The 16,984-nt window shown below is 33.6% G+C and overlaps 1 protein-coding gene across 6 annotated transcripts in view; it reads left to right on the top strand.

Moving 5' to 3' along the window:
• LOC148301102 (uncharacterized) overlaps positions 1–16,984 on the top strand; it is a 154,132-nt gene that overhangs the window by 9,859 nt on the left and 127,289 nt on the right. Inside the window, exons 1-2 of one of the 6 annotated variants that reach the window (XM_088273818.1) lie at positions 4,712–4,934; positions 15,623–16,056. The exons of 2 other annotated variants lie outside the window; for them this stretch is intronic. In XM_088273818.1, the coding sequence (XP_088129944.1) occupies positions 15,724–16,056 (333 nt within the window). In that variant the 5' untranslated portion in view covers positions 4,712–4,934; positions 15,623–15,723. Of the gene's footprint in view, positions 1–4,711; positions 4,935–15,539; positions 16,057–16,984 lie in introns of those variants that run through there. 3 more of the 6 variants (XM_088273820.1, XM_088273819.1, XM_088273817.1) reach the window with 3 other exon arrangements.

The following is a 16,984-nucleotide window of genomic DNA, read 5'->3' as shown; positions in this document are numbered from 1 at the left end:
TTTCAAATATAGGAAAAAGTATTTCTAAAAGAAGATTTTTCAAACGATTGCGTCAAGAAAATATTATTTCTAAAGATCCTTTCATATCACAGTTTATAATTTCCGTAATTTAATTAATGTTTAAAAAATGAAATTCGATTAATAATAATGGGGTGACTGGCATGGATTTGTGTTTTGAAATGGTGATATCTGAAAATTATAAACCCGTGACGGGGGGAAGAGGAATAATTTTAACCCTTTAGTTAGCAGGACGTTTGGGGTATATGCCAAAAATTTCAACTGCGATTTTTGTATCGGGTTGTGGTCCCGTGGTTAGTGTCGAAGACTCTAGAGTCAGAATTTCTCGGTTCGAACCCACTCTAGCACAATTTGATACATATTTTTAATAACGAGCCGCTTAGGCTTACAGAAATAGCATGAATTAGAAGTATTTTTTTGTAAATAATAAAAACACAAATATTTACGTTTCATTTAAAAAAAAGTGTTCGATAATATATAAACACTGTGCCATTGTTGAAACACATCTGTTTTCAAATTTCATCTTCTGCGTGATGAAAATGTCTTTCAGAGTGTAGGTAACTAAATGTAGGCAACCTTATAAAAATCGATTAACTAGTAATTTGATGCTCGCTTTGTGTCCACTTCCTTTTTACGCCGTGCGCACTGAAGATCAAACAACTCGCCGACATGAGGTATTGAAAGGAATAAAGTAGGGGTGCGAGTAATTTAAACATAAAATTTAGTTATGCAACATTTGTGTTATCCCTGTATCAATTTATTTAGCAATAATATAATTCGTTAATCGTCCTGCTGCGCTGAGAGCCGGTTATCGCTTCACGCCTGGTTTTTTAAAAGAGCATACATACGTATATTGAATTTTTTTTAAACATATTATGTTTAAAAAAAATTCATTCCCTTACACACTGTCTAGAATGTATCTGATGACATCAAATCCAACAGATCCGGTACATCTCGCCAGAATGCCGAAAGCCGATATATCGGATTTTGGTAGCCGAAGGGTTAATGACCGAGAGTGCGGATTTGTCAATCACAATGCCGCGCCGCAGTGGATAGGGGGAACATCGTGCGCTCCCAATTGAAAAGTTTTTATTAAGAGTGGCGATTCTTATGTGAGTGCTCTCTAACGATTTTGTTTACGTTGCGATATTCTGGTATTCCGGTTGGTAGTTAACCCCTAAAAGCTTGTATATCTTAGCATGATCAAGTACTCAAATACTTGAATGTTGTCAGGTCAGAAGTCCGAATAATCAGCGGGTATGTATGAGGAGCCGAATAAATGTTATGCGCAAGTACCTCTAACGATTTTGTTTACGTTGCCATATTCTAGTATTCCGCTTGGTAGTTAACCCCTAAAATAAGGGTGGCCAACCCGCGGCCCGCGGCGCAAATCACACATTTTTTCCTTTAGTGTACACAAAACCACCAAAAAAACACTCCATCGTGCGTAGTTCGTATCATATCCCATATATGGGAGTATTTCGCTATCCTGACAATTTCAAGACCCATAATACCGTCAAGTAGTAAAGACGTTGGACTAGAGAAGAGAAGAGTAACTGACGAACTGAGAAGTTTTTAAGACTGATGGACAATAAACTATTTTTCGTAGTATTCAAAACAAAGCCAACATGCCTGATATGTAATGATTCTGTTTCTATCTAGAAAAACTATATCATTAAACAGCATTACAAAAAGCAATATATATATATATATATATATATATATATATATATATATATATATATATATATATATATATATATATATATATATATATATATATATATATATATATATATATATATATATATATATATATATATATGTGTGTGTATTTATACTTTTTTTTCGCTTTTTTGTTTTACGGCCCGGTAGGATATCTCATTTCTAAAATCTGGCCCGGGTTCTGAAAACGCTTCAGGTACCAGGGTTATATTTATTAAATATTATACTGAAAAATCACCAATATTTATTTTAACCCTCTCGTGTTGGACGACACGCTCAGCAGTTAAAAATCATCTCTTTACAACCTAAAATTACCTCATTAATTTATTGAACTTAACTTATAAGAAAGTGATTCAATAATCATTTATTGAACGATAATTAAATTTCAACGATGCGTCACGTTTAAGGCACATTTCGTTATACGAGAGAAAAGAAATATATAATATAAAGTAGAAAGAAAGATTAAGAGGCCACGGGAGTTGAGCAAAAAAGAGGAACGTAGGTACATAAGGATACAAACCGATAGAATGAGAATATGTCTATGATATATACACATTCTCATTCTATAATATATATGAGAAGCTAAGCTACCACGCGTTATGTAAGTTGTCTTTATCAGTGTGGCCTAATAAACCTAACGAATCAACAACAAATTCCAGAAAAGACATTCTCGTTATCTCGAAAATATCGAGTCACGGACATATATTTCATATTTTAGTTATTACAAACCATTAACATCAGCATTAACAATCGAAGCACAGATCAATGACAGTGTTAATATTTAAAAAAAGAAAAATTCATAAAGATTTTTTTGAGATGCTCTTTTTCTCTCTCTTTCTCTCTCTGACTCACATTAAATCTCGCTTATTTTTAATTTTTTAGATTTTTTTTTCTATGACGTATACCTAGGGTGCTGCACGCGATTTTTTGTCATTGTTATTTTATTTCAATATCAAAAAATATAATTCGGTATAAAGAGATCATTATCCCGGGAAGACGCCCATGTTTATTATCTCGGGCCGCTCGAGAAATGTTCCCCATTGATTTGGCTGGCCGTGAATAAATTAAGGCGACGGCAGTGATCACTCAGCGAATGTTTTTGCCCACTTTTTTTTTTACTAAAGAATTACATTAAGTTATACTAACTATAGTTATAGTAATGACGCAGTAAATCTTGGTCACAACTGTCGTCAAGAAAAGGCGATTCAGTTGGCTAGGCCATGTAGTTCGCATGCCTCGCGAGAGCCGCCATCAAGCTTGCCTCAGGTTCGCGCTGCCCAGGACGTCCACTGGTGACAATTCGTCGTCAGTTTTCGCCTGAACTTTGGGACACGGACCTTACTTGGGAGTATGCAAGGGAGCTGACGGCCGACTGAAAAGCCTGGACAGTTTGTGGACTCCAAACGCTTCGGTTAAATAAATCAAATATAGTTACTTTAAACATCGACTAAACCCACTCATACTTAGAGTAAGCTTTGAAACTTTTGGAAACTCAAAAAAAACGATCCTAAGTATGAACATGATAAGCAGTGTTAGATAGGCCGTAGCTAGATTTAAGGGTCATTTAGACTTTTTTTTAAATAGCGGTCTCTTGCGGTCATTTGAGGAACAACTCTCGCGCACTTCTTTCAACAACGCCATATATCAAAAATCGTCAATTTTCATTGGTGCATGTTTTCTGAATGCCCAGAAAATGTACTATATCCCAGCAAAAGCGAAATATTTTTAACCTAGTATTTACCCGCTACAGGGTAGAAAGTGTTGTTTTTGTATTTTGAAGAAAAGGTATTGTTTAATTATTTTTTTAAAAATACTAAATATTTTTCAAATGAAGAAAAAACATTCAGATTTTAGGTACCTAAAAAGATCTGTTGCATAGTAAAAAGTTCAATAAGTGGCATGATATGTATTTTTAAATATATTATTATATGTACTTATGTTTAAACTTAAAAAACGAACTCCTGAAAAATCAAGTTTTTTTGATATTTGACGTTGTTGAAAAGAGTGAGTGAAATTTGCGGCTGTTAACCGAAAGGTTGGTGGTAGAACTGTTTTATGTAGGTACTTTTTGTAAGTACTTAATAAAATGTATAGGTAGGTACCTAGTTATTTTATTACATACATACATTACACATTCTTAACGTTTCTTCTCATGAATTTTACTAATTTTTTGATTTTAATAACATTAGTTTATACTGTTCTCATGTTCGCAATAATTTTTTAATGCCTTAAAAAACAAACAAAAAATCATTGAGTAATGATGTCGATAATAGTAACACTAGAAAAAATAGAATTAACGTAAGCGAATAGTCATATTTCAAAATGGTTTAACATATAACAAGGTGCCAGAAAATATGAAGAAGAAAGGAACTTGGATGTATAATATTAATACAAATAAATTTTGTCTATCGTAAAAGTATTTTATATTAATGTAGATAAATGTCATAGTAAATAACTGAATTTAAAAAAAATGTTTCGTCAGAAGGGTATATAGGAGTATGCTTATAAAAAGATTTGTATATACTATATATATATATATATATATATATATATATATATATATATATATATATATATATATATATATATATATATATATATATATTTATATATATATATATAAATATATATATATATATATATATATATATATATATATATATATATATATATATATATATATATATATATATATATATATATATATATATATATATATATATATATATATATATATATATATATATATATATATATATATATATATATATATATATATATATATATATATATATATATATATATATATATATATATATATATATATATATATACATGTACAACAATCTTTTTAGAAACGAGTTATCAAAAGAGAACCACATAACCACGTGACTTCGAAGTAAGTACCTCCTATGCTTAGCTCGATCTGGTTAGGAAAAGAATGCATTTTAAAATTTAATCAAGTGACAGTCACCGGGTCTAGATTAGTTAGTCTGTGGTCAAGAGTACCCGTTGTGAGTGAAAAGTCAAAAGTTTTTATCCGAATAGTTTGTGCAGTGGTTTTCAAAAATATTTTATGATAAAACTACGATTTTAATATTTCCAATAGTGATCCGGTGACTTTTCTATATTCAAATAAGCAAGTTTGTTCTAGTTCTATGTTCGTATTTGAGTGAGGAGAAACGTTAAAGGTGTCTTAAGAGCAAATTTAATACATATTTTAGTTCTGTTAAATATTTTATACCACTTTATAAACACGTGCGATCGGTTTCCGAAATAATAGTATAAGTTTCACCTGGTTTCGAGTTATAAGTAATAAAAAATATGCATAAATGTCAGCGCCAAATGTCAGTATGCACATTTCGTAGTAAAATGGTATTTTTAGACTAGCGTGTAGTACAATAGTTACCGCGTTATTCTGTTTTAATGACATATGAACAATATCTTCCTAAACAAAATATAAACATCCTTTCTCATATAATCCATCATTATACTTTTGATAAATGATCAGATTGGTATTCAATCTTGGATTGTAAGTACTTTGCAAGTTTGTCCACTTAAACTTGTATGTGAGTTTACAAATGAAAATATAAAATAATATCAAAAATAATTTTGCTACTTTTCTTCCATGTCACACGAGTAGTATTTAAATTCCACATATAATATAATGAATTACTTAAGTTTTGAGAACATTGCAATGGTCATATCGCAGAAAATGCAATATATCAAATCATTAAAAGAGTTTTTTTGTTGTTGATATTAAACGGTGAGAATGTTCTCAGCTGTAATGTAAATTTGTATTATAATTACTCTTTAATATTTTGCAAGTTGACAGAAATACTCATACCACCTTTTGACATCCCAGATACTTAGATTCTAAGTGTTGCGGTACATCTCTTTGTGGTTGTTTTTGTATGTGATATGTTCGGCAAATAGAGAACATTGTCCTTTTTTCAATGAATTGTGCCGTTTGCTAGCTATATTAGTTTTGCATTTCATTTGATATTGATATATAAGTCTTCTTCTTCTCCGTCTTAATCCTCATTGCTGAGGGCTGTGACCCTTGCAGAAGCAATGACTCTTCTCCAGTTATCCCTTGACTGCGCTGCGCGTAGCGCTCCAACCACTGAGGTGCCTGCTGCTGCCTTAATTTGATCGGTCCATCGTGTGGGGGATCTTCCTCTCCCTCTCTTTCCCTCCAGGCTACCGATCACAACTAGTCGTTCCAGGCTATCCTCGTTGCCACGCGCAACGTGTCCAAAGAACTGGAGAATCCGTCGGGTACAGATATTGGCCAGAGTCAAGCCATCCAGGCGTAGTTCCTGGCGAATATAAGTACTATGTAGCAAATGTATTTTTCTATATCCTAAATCAATGAATGAGTTTCATTCATTTTATTTATAAAAGAAAATAACATTTTATGACTGCCTGAATGGCAGAAATGCAAAACAACAGTTGTTGGGCGGTATTATGTAGGATTGTTATATAATTTTGTATTATAATAGCATTTAAATATTATCTGAAAGCATTTTTGTTATCTTTTCATTTTCTTTTAGTGCATTGTTTTTGTCTCTGTATTGGGTTCCACGACAATAGGTTAACTTCAGTCTGTTTATTATTTTCATTTAAAAAATATATTGACAAATTTGTTTTTTGATTCCACCTAAAGTTTATGCGTTACGGTTTCGTTGTGTTATTTTTACAAAATCCTTCCACCTACAAGTTACAAATATTTCTCTTCTCCGTCTTAATTCTCATTGCTGAGGGCTGTGACCCTTGCAGAAGCAATGACTCTTCTCCAGTTATCCCTTGACTGCGCTGCACATAGCGCTCCATATTTACAAACTTACTTATTAAAGAATAGGCATTGTGAGTTAAACCGCAGTTTCATATCTTAATCTTCTCGTTGTCCCTCACGTGTACTAATAAAATACTGTCTTGAACCTCTATCACTCTGACAGCTTATCTTCTTCTTATACCCTTTGTCCTCTACTGCCGGATAATAGGCCTCTTCTTCCCATTTCCTCCGGTCAGTTGCTGCTTGGAGCCAGTTTCTAACCTCCACAGCGATTATGTCATCGGACTATCTCTTCTGGGGTCTTCCAGCACTTCTTTTGTTCTCCCATTATCTTCATGGTAAAATTCTTAGGGTTTATCTTGTGGGGTCCTGTCTGGCAATATAGCCTGCCCATTGCCATTTGATATTGCCCATTGCCATGTTTATACTAAGTACAAACTAAGTTTATATGAAAACTAAAATATAAACCTGTCAATGACAATGTAAGGCCTGTATTTCCCAAATTTTTACATATCCTTTTGCAAAAAACTTCTCTCATATAAATCTCCATTAAACATATTGATGTTATTTTGAGAATAATGCTAAAAAGCTTTACGGACAAATATGTAAATTTTTTGGATCCTATCATTATGTCAAATGAACAAATTAGAATTAAATGACTATGAATTGACATCATTATATTGTTCTATGTTGAGCTTTTTTTGAAGTCTCCTTCCAAATATGTGTCTTATTATTTTATGGTGATTGATTTGCACATGAGTATACTAAGGTATATGCTCTTACTACATTTCAATTATAAGATCGTGGGAACCGATCCCTGATATTTTTTTAGAATTTTGTTCTATGTAATGAATGTACATGGAGGTTTGCCGAGGTTTTTAAAAATTTGATTTATAAACCAGTCCAGGATAATATTATACAACAGCCATATCACATTTTAAACTGACTCCATTGTGAACAGGTCGCCCACTGTATTTATATGATAACAAGTAACATGGCTTTACAAAGTTTAATTCTGCGATATAGTGTTTATGTACACAATGTTATTTCAACTTCTCGGTCGATGTAGTCATCGGGCCGACAGAGACTGGACTGAATCGAAACAATTGTTTGAACATCATGTAAGTCAGCCGATAAGGTCAAATAACACCGGCTACTACCGGTTTATTCTCACCTGAGATAGCAGAAAAGTTGTATAAGACGTCGCTTTTCCAACATACGAACTTGGGAGAATATCAAATCCCAACTGCGCTGTTGTTTTAAGATATTTGTCATACTTAATAATAGAAGATTTTCCTAGCAAGTTTGGACAAATTAACCATAATTACCCTCCTGTATCAATGTCGAAACTTGATCTAAACCAAACTGACTTCTAATCTTCACTGTTCCTAATTTCTCTGTTTATTTTAATTTTTCTCGTGAAAAAAATGTTTGAGTGCTAGCCGATGAAGATGTAAGCTAATATTCTTGATAAAATTTTCATTTGGGCTCGAATTACAATAAATCGATAATGCATTAACTTCAAACCCACATCCGCACCTCAATAGTGGATATGGCACTGCATCATATAAACACAGTGTTATCTTGATCTCTATGACATGAAGGAAAGGTGATCAGCCCTCCGCTGCAGGTACCAGTCTCGGATAAAATTGAATAGATATTAGAGTGAAAAAATCACTTCATTTATTTGATCCCCCCCCAAGTATTGATGCTGGGACCTCCAGTATGGTAGCTGAACGTGCTGACCATTACACTACGGTGGCAGACATTATTATTTTTTACTAATTGATAAAAAAGTTATCTTTATTTTTAATGACGTTAACTTCCTTAACCTTAGATTATGGAACAGATTATGGACATCCAATATGCGGGGAGCGCCGTGGCAACACATGTGAAGAATGTAGTGATAACTAGCATGCATCTTATTTTTTTACCGATATTTTATGTTTGTATTTTATAAAAATTCCTCAAAAATCGTGTTGCACTAATTTTTAAATGTTTTTAGTTAATGTTTTTGGTAAAATGTAAGTTTTTCTCATCGTTGTACGTTTTACAATCCTCCTGTATTAAGGCACATTGAAACAAGTCCCGTGGTCGAATTGACATGTCGTGACGGGTCACGTTCAAAATGCCAAAGTTGAAAAGTACAATATCATTAATTGAATTTAAAGTCGCTTTCTGGTAATATCTATCCATATTTAATTTAAGTTTTAATTGATTAATACCACTATTCCTCCAAATCTATATTGACACGTGTTTCGATTCATTTCGCATCATTTTCAAACACCGTATGTGAAGCTAATTCAAAATTTTATAGTTGGGTCCTTGGGACGTTGAAGGTTGAAAAGGGGGTACTTATAGGCTATTTCTTATTTTTTAAATTTTATTTCTGTTCAGTGGGAAAAAAGACAATATGGGGGAGACTTTAATCATTGTCATATTGTTAATTACGGGTTTATTATTATTTATGTTTTTATAAATTTATATTGTTTAAATGTTGCAGTTTATGACTTTTCGTTATAATTATTTTAATGATTTCTACGTTATTGTTGTAAAATTTGTGATCATTATCTATTAAATGGTTAGCAATTTCTAAAAAAAAAATTCTCTTAAAAATTCCAACTCAATAATTAACAGTGTTGAAAAATTATGTGAAATGCATCTAAACATGAATGTAAGAAATAGTGGTATTTACTAAGTAAAACCTAAAGTTGGCGCTTAAAAACATATTTTAGATATTATCGGCGGTAGATTTCTCGTAGCTTAGGAGTTAAATTTATTTAAAAATCATAATTTCTATATTTAGTTTTTGCATGGTTTCTAAAACCTCGGTATGATTATTTTAGCCCCTCTCCCGCCGATTATTCCACAAGAACGTAATTTATTACTTGACAACAATAAGCAAGCACACTTGAAAATGCTTCGTTAAAACGAGAACAAAGGGTTCGGACATGAGGACACGGTCGCGTATTCGCAAACCATCGTGCGGCGTACGCATCGCAATTTGAGTACATTTATAGAGATAAGGCTAATAGGTAACTGATACTTTTTTTCGGCTTATATTTCGTTCCACTTCACGTTTTTTATGTGAAATTGTGAAATATTTTAGGGGCTGCAAATACGCAGTCAAATTTGTGCACTGATAAGAGTGAATGCTGGGAACAGAGTGAATGGTGCACTAAAATCAGTTTTTGCAAATAATAATCTATCAGCGGAAGCTAAACTGGCAGTACACAATGGAGTTCTGGTTCCAACCCTTATGTATGGAAGCGAAGCATGGAGTTGGCAAAAGAAGGATAAAAGCAGACTGAATGCAGTCGAAATGCGATCCCTCAGACGAATGTGTGGCAAAACGATGTTTGATAGATGTTCGAATGATGAAATAAGGAAAGAATGTAAGGCTGAGACAAGCATTATCGATAAAAATTAAGAAAGGTGTGTTGAGATGGTTTGGACATGTGGAGCGTATGAGTGAAGAAAGAACGGTTAAACAAATTTATGGGGCGAATGTAGTTGGAAAAAGAAGCAGAGGACGACCGAGGAAAACTTGGCACAATCAGGTATGTCAAATACTTGAAAGCGGCCGGGTCAGGAGTCGTAATAATCGTCGGGTATGTATGAGGAGATGCATGAATGTAGAAGAGGCAAAGAATGTTTGCAAAGACAGAGTGGTGTGGCGTTCTATTCTCTCTGCCTACCCCTTCGTGGAAGCGGCGTGATGGTTAGTTAGTTAGTTATAAGCATGATTAGCTTTAAATTAACGAATAAATAATCGAATTTAGCAACGGATCCTTTTAAAGAAGTCGTTATTTAATTCGGGTTTTAAATTCGATCGATTATTACTAGGTGCGTTAGACACATCCATATGTCAGACAAAATACCTCGGCGTTTCAATCCTTAAGTAACTCGTGATTTTTTTTTTAAAATCCTAACAAAGTAAAAAATAAAATATATTTTAGTTAAGTTACCCGTGTATTTTTAAAAGCTAATCTGTAAGGAAAGAATTTTTAAAACGAAATAGCGGGGCGAGTGTAGTTGAAAATAAGAGCAGATGAATACCGAGGAAAAATCAAAGTCAAATACTTGAGCGTGGTCAGGTCAGGACAATAATAATGTCGTCATAATAATAAGTGGGTATGTATGAGGAGATGCTTGAATGTGGAAGAGGCCAAGATTATTTGCAGAGACAGAGTGGTGTGGCGTTCTATTCTCTTAGCTACCCCTGCGGGGAAGCGGCGTGAAGATTAGTGAATCGAGGAATCTAAATTGATTAAAAAAAACTAATTGATACGGAACCTGAAATCTAGGCCACTGCGAAACCGCTTTCGCTGGAATGTAGTATTAGCACAGTTTATTCGTGGAACCGGCGGGTTATGGTTTCCGAATACGCGACCCGTTTCATTTGAAAACAGCTCGTGTTTGTACTTCAAACATCAAAAGGATCAAGAGAGAAAATATTTTACGAAAATTTGTCCTTTATTTTTTTCGTTGAACGTGTTTATTTTTATTTTCTTGAGCACGATTATAATTAACTTTTTTTATGAGAATGAGTTTTTACAGCTTGGTTTCAAATAAGTATACAATTATACCATATATATACATATATATTGCCGGCTTAATCCGTAACGTTTTTTTACTCCATCCAGGCTATGGGCGTTTGTGCACTACACGGAATTTTACCGTCCGGCAGTCCGGTTTTGAAAAATGAAAGCGACTACGACAGTTTAGCGTGATCGAATTTACGCGTAACGTGTTCACGCACGGATCAAGAGCACCGATCCGAAAAAAGATGGACAAAATCTCAAGCCAATCATCCATTTTATGTGCTAACTAACTTTCCGGACGGTAAAATCCCGTGTTATTCCGTGTAATGCACAAACGCCCTAAGAGCCCTTGTGCACTACACGGAATTTTACTGTCTGGCAGTCCGGTTAGCATAGTAAAACGGATGATTGGCTTGTTCTTTTGTCCGTCTTCCTTCGGATCGATGCACTCAATCGGTGTGCGATCATGGTGCGCATGAACTCGATCACGTTAAACTATCGTAGTCGCTTTTATTTGAAAAAAAACGGACTGCCAGACAGTGAAATTCCGTGTAGTGCACAAGCGCCCTAATTGTTCAGGAAACAGTAAAAACATTTTTATGTAATCGTAAAACGGCATTTAAACTCTGTGTGATAAGGCACTTCTCGTTCACACACATAAAAATGGTGGGTTTATAAATATTATAATTCTAGCGATGTAACGCGCCTTAAAAAGAAACAGCTTAATTTGGCACCTAAACTAAAAAGAAACACTTTAATTTGGCACCTAAACTAAAAAGAAACAGCTTAATTTGGCACCTAAACTAAAAACGTCATTTGGTCAGAAGAGTCACGTGCACCCTCTTGTATTCTTCGCGAATATTTAATAATCCAGCATTTGCTACATGAAATACTAAAAATATTGCTGAATTCAAGTTATAAAAAAAAGCCTATTTAATTTGGGTTCCGAGAACTGCATTGAGATCACCCCACCAAAGTAGACTAGTTTTAATGCTTTGAATCATTTAAATAATAAATCAATTTAATAATATAGTTGAGACTATATCGCTCACTCCTTTCAAGAACGTCATAAATCAAAAAACTTGATTTTTCAGGAGAACGTTTTTAACGTTTCAAAATATAACACAATGTATTGAAAATAAATATCAAGCCACTTATTGAACTTTTTACTGTGCAACAGATCTTTTTCAGTAAAACCTGAAGGTTTTTTTCTGCATTTAAAAAATATTTAGTATATTTAAAAAAATAATTAAACAATACCTTTTCTTCAAAATGCAAAAACAGCACATTCTGCCCTGTAGCGGGTAATTATTAAGTTGAAAATATGCCGCTTTTGCTGGGATATAGTACATTTTTAGGGCATTCCGAAAACATGCACAAATGAAAATTGATGATTTTTGATTTATGACGTTCTTGAAAGGAATGAGCGATATGTATAATAATATAGTCATACGGGCTGTGCCCAGTGAGGTTTCTATAAAGTATAAAAATGCCATGTAAAATATAAAATTAATCAATAAATTATATGTTAGAACGTATAATACATAAATAGAGTACAGTGATGCCTCGCATAACGTACCTAATTCGTTCCAGGAGAAAATTTGTTATGCGAAAAGTTTGTCATGTGAAACGCGTTTTCCCATAACAATACACGTTTAAAAAAACGTTCTGTAGCTTAAACTATTGTACTGTAACTTTTATTTTTTAGTCTTAAACTTGGGGTTTTTCAGTTATTATCTCTTATTGGTGTTCTTCAATATGTAGATTCAAGATGTGTGTTCAAGTGTATTGGCTGCGTGCGATCTTAGAGCGTTCGAGCGGCAATAGAAGTACGATACAGTCCGTTGCATGAAGCGAGGTTCGTTGTGTGAGTCGGATAATGTACGAGCAGAAAGTTTGCTGTGCGCAGTGTTCGTTATGCGAGGCATCACAGTATTTAAAAAATCGATGAATACGCTTTATGGTTAAATTGATATGGTTTTATTCTCTTCTGTCCAGCAATCTGAGGACATTACGGATTGGGACATGTTAAAAATGATCATTTCAAGTTTAATATCATCCAAACTGAAAATTGATTTAAAATCATGTTTTCCCGAAATGGCAGCAGACCTTGTCCTTGTTTGAAGCAAATCGAGTATTCCTTACTCTTCATTTTTTCTGAATATGCTCCGGTTTTATAAGCTGTGTAATCTAATTATATATCCCCGCTCGTCTTGATTAGAAATTCTTCAACGCTAAACACACTTCTTGATCACGCCCAGATAACCGGTGTGAATTATCTTATCTCAATCGGCCGCTTTCGGATTGAAAAAACATCTCATCAAGTTTTCGTTTAATCGATTTCACTACAAAATTTTGAGTGCAGGTTCGAAAAGTACATTTATATTAGCAGACAGAAATAAGTGTTTTTTTTTCATTATAATATTTATTCAATATTACCCTGGACCTGCTACCTGAAGCGTAGGGCTGATCACATTTCCTTCATGTGTTAACGATCAAGATAACACTACGTTTATATGATGCAGTGCCCTATGCACCATCGGGTGCGGATAAGGGTTAGAAGAAGAATATATAATATATATATATATATATATATATATATATATATATATATATATATATATATATATATATATATATATATATATATATATATATATATATATATATATATATATATATATATATATATATATATATATATATATATATATATATATATATATATATATATATATATATATATATATATATATATATATATATATATATATATATATATATATATATATATATATATATATATATATATATATATATATATATATATATATATATATATATATATATATATATATATATATATATATATATATATATATATATATATATATATATATATATATATATATATATATATATATATATATATATATATATATATATATATATATATATATATATATATATATATATATATATATATATATATATATATGTATACAACGATATACTAATATGTCATATGTTCGTTGATTAGGATTATGTCCGATAGAAGTACTACATCTACATATATGAGGTGCGATGCATAGTGGTATACCTACTTTCCGTTTTGAAGATGGTGTCGTTGACGTCAGCGTTTTCCGAATATTATTGCAAAATACTTCCATGACATTGCATTTTTTCATGGGTGGGTTTAGTTATTTTATTTGATTACTATATCCTCAACGTTTACTCATCTTATTAGTACTTCAAATCTTTATTATTAGAATATTATAATCTTCTGCGTGGGCGGTGACACGCTATTAGGACGTTGCAATACGAACTTTACGCTTATTATCCGTACCGGCTCATTTTATCACGATTTTTACAAACAATGTACATTCTTGTACTTTCAGAAACAAGCTCATATGGTTTTTAGAAGATGAAGGATATCTCCAAGATTTACGCGATTTATGTGTAACATACATCATGTCACAGTTCGAACATGGCACTATTGTTTGGTGTCGGGTTTTATAAGTGTCGGGTTGTGGTCCCGTGGTTAGTGTCGCGGACTCTTTAAGTCAGAGTTTCTCGGTTCGAACCCACTGTACCACAATTTGGTACCTATTTCTAATAAAGAGCCGCTTAGGCTCACAGAAATAGTACGAAATTGAAATATTTGTGTAAATAATTTAAAAAAAAAACACGAATATTTCTCTTTAAAAAAAAAACTTTTACGGAACAGTTTCAATAGTTGAACATTTACGTTATGTTCAATTTTTGTTTTAATTGTTCATTAAAACAAGGGAAATATTTACGTTATCAGAAGATAGATGAAAACCGTCGATTCAAAGCGCACGTACTCGTATGTAGTTAGCTGTCGATTCTGTTCTAAAAGACCTTGAGATGGTATAGTATTTTACGGCGCTCTGTAAATTATCGACTTCATTGTGAAATTACGAGCAAATTATTTTTTAAATGCCTGGCAAAATAATCTGTAACGTTTCGATTTCTGATTATTTTAATCTAAGATCTATCTATATATTTCTCATTAACATTGAAATCAGATTCTCACTTTGAACTGGTCGTGGTAGCGTAAAGTATTCGCTCGGGTACTCGTTACTAAACTTGTGCTTATTGATAATTTTTAAAACGAGCGTAGATATGTAAATTTCAAGATAAAATAGTAAACACGGATATGGTTACATAACGCTGTCAAAAAGAATGCTTATCTAAAAAGTATGCGATATTTTAATAACAAACACACCTAATTTCGCAACGGTATCCACTTCATAGTAAATTTATGGCGCACCTTACTCTTACATCCACACAAGTACGTAGCTTATTAATTATTGGATACAAAAGTGCGAGTCGGAATGTGTCATTTTATCCCCATTTACCGTAATGCGATTGTGAAACTGGTGCCTAGTGCATTAGATCATTTTAATTAACTCATTTTTTATGTACATTAGTATTACGATAAAATACCATCCTCGAAACGATCCGGGCATTAGAGCAGTCGATTCATTTACTCGTAAATGTTTCCTTCCGCCAGTATTGACATATGTACGAGACACCATGTGACACTATTTGTTCTGTGAATACGGAAATCCAAGCAACTCGCGGTGTGGAACAGAATACGAGGAAGTTGCATAAATGAATCGCGCGCAGCACGAAGAGGAGAATGGCTCGTTCCAAGAGAAGTGCTCGACGCTGGCGTTCAGCCCTCGCAGGCTGTCGGAGTGCCTGGAGGAGGACGAGGATGCGGAGCAGAAGGAGAGCGTGCCGGTGACGCTGAAGGGCAAGTTCCTGGTGACGCCGGCGCGCGTGGCGCCGCTGCCGCCCCGGCTGCACGTGGACTCGCGCTTCTTCGACGACACGCTCGTCGAGATGCGCTCCAAGCCTCCTAGCCTGACCAAGCTGGCCAAGGACACTCTCGACGAGGCCGAACGGATTTGGGTGAAGCGGGAGGACGCCGGCACTACCGAGGTAAGAACACTCTTCAGCTCAGCGTTGGCATTCTCCTGCGTATCCACAATCGTATGTATCTACAGTCTTCTTCTTCTTCTTGGTCTAAGAGGCATTAGTCATCTACCTCGGGGTTGGCCGTGCAGTGCGATGTGGGAGAGTCTGGATGGTTCCACTATCCTCACTCCTAATTGTCTTCCCTACCTAACGACGTCTTGGATCTCGCATATTTCTCTTATCCTGGTGTTCCTTATTCTATCTTTTAGACTCTTGCCCAATATGCTCTTTGGAGTCTTCATTTTTGACACTGTTAGCGCGTTTTTTGTTACTTGTTACTACGGCACTACATAGTTGTATCTACTGTACTATCGTAAATTACGTATCTATCACGTTTACAAATTTAACGTGATTAAAATCAAATTCCCGCGTGACGCTACCACTATCCACTAGTCGACAATTTGCATTATTTTAAATAACACTAGTAAATTTTCACCGGTGATCGCGGCAAATTTCCGGCTGACGCAAGTAATTGAAAGGTGTGAATTAGTAATGAATTAGTAGTGTATTTTCGTCTGCCTTACCGAAACCTCATCGACAAATGTTTTCAATAGTAAAACAGTATTTTCCGAAACACACCATTGTATTGTATATTTCCAAATGTAAATTTGGGTTTCCCTTGTGTTTAAAAAACTATTATGCAGATCAATTAGTTATTCTAAAGCTTGTGCTGTTTATTATAAGCAAAAATAATATATTTTGTTCGTATAATGTTTTAACGTGTATACAAATAACGAAGTTTCTTTTATTTTTCCGAGGTTGCACAAAAACATAGATTTTGTAGTACTCTTTTTGATTATTTATTTTTAAAATACTTAGTAGATATGGTAGACCCTAAAAATCAGTGCTTGATTTTAACATTTAAAATATACATAGATTTTTGCTCTTAAGT

The sequence above is a fragment of the Brachycentrus maculatus genome, unplaced genomic scaffold (assembly GCF_059751285.1).
Source record: "Brachycentrus maculatus isolate JH-2025_06_01 unplaced genomic scaffold, ASM5975128v1 h1tg000608l, whole genome shotgun sequence".
NCBI lineage: Eukaryota > Metazoa > Arthropoda > Insecta > Trichoptera > Brachycentridae > Brachycentrus > Brachycentrus maculatus.
This window is presented reverse-complemented; position numbering and strand designations above follow the sequence as displayed.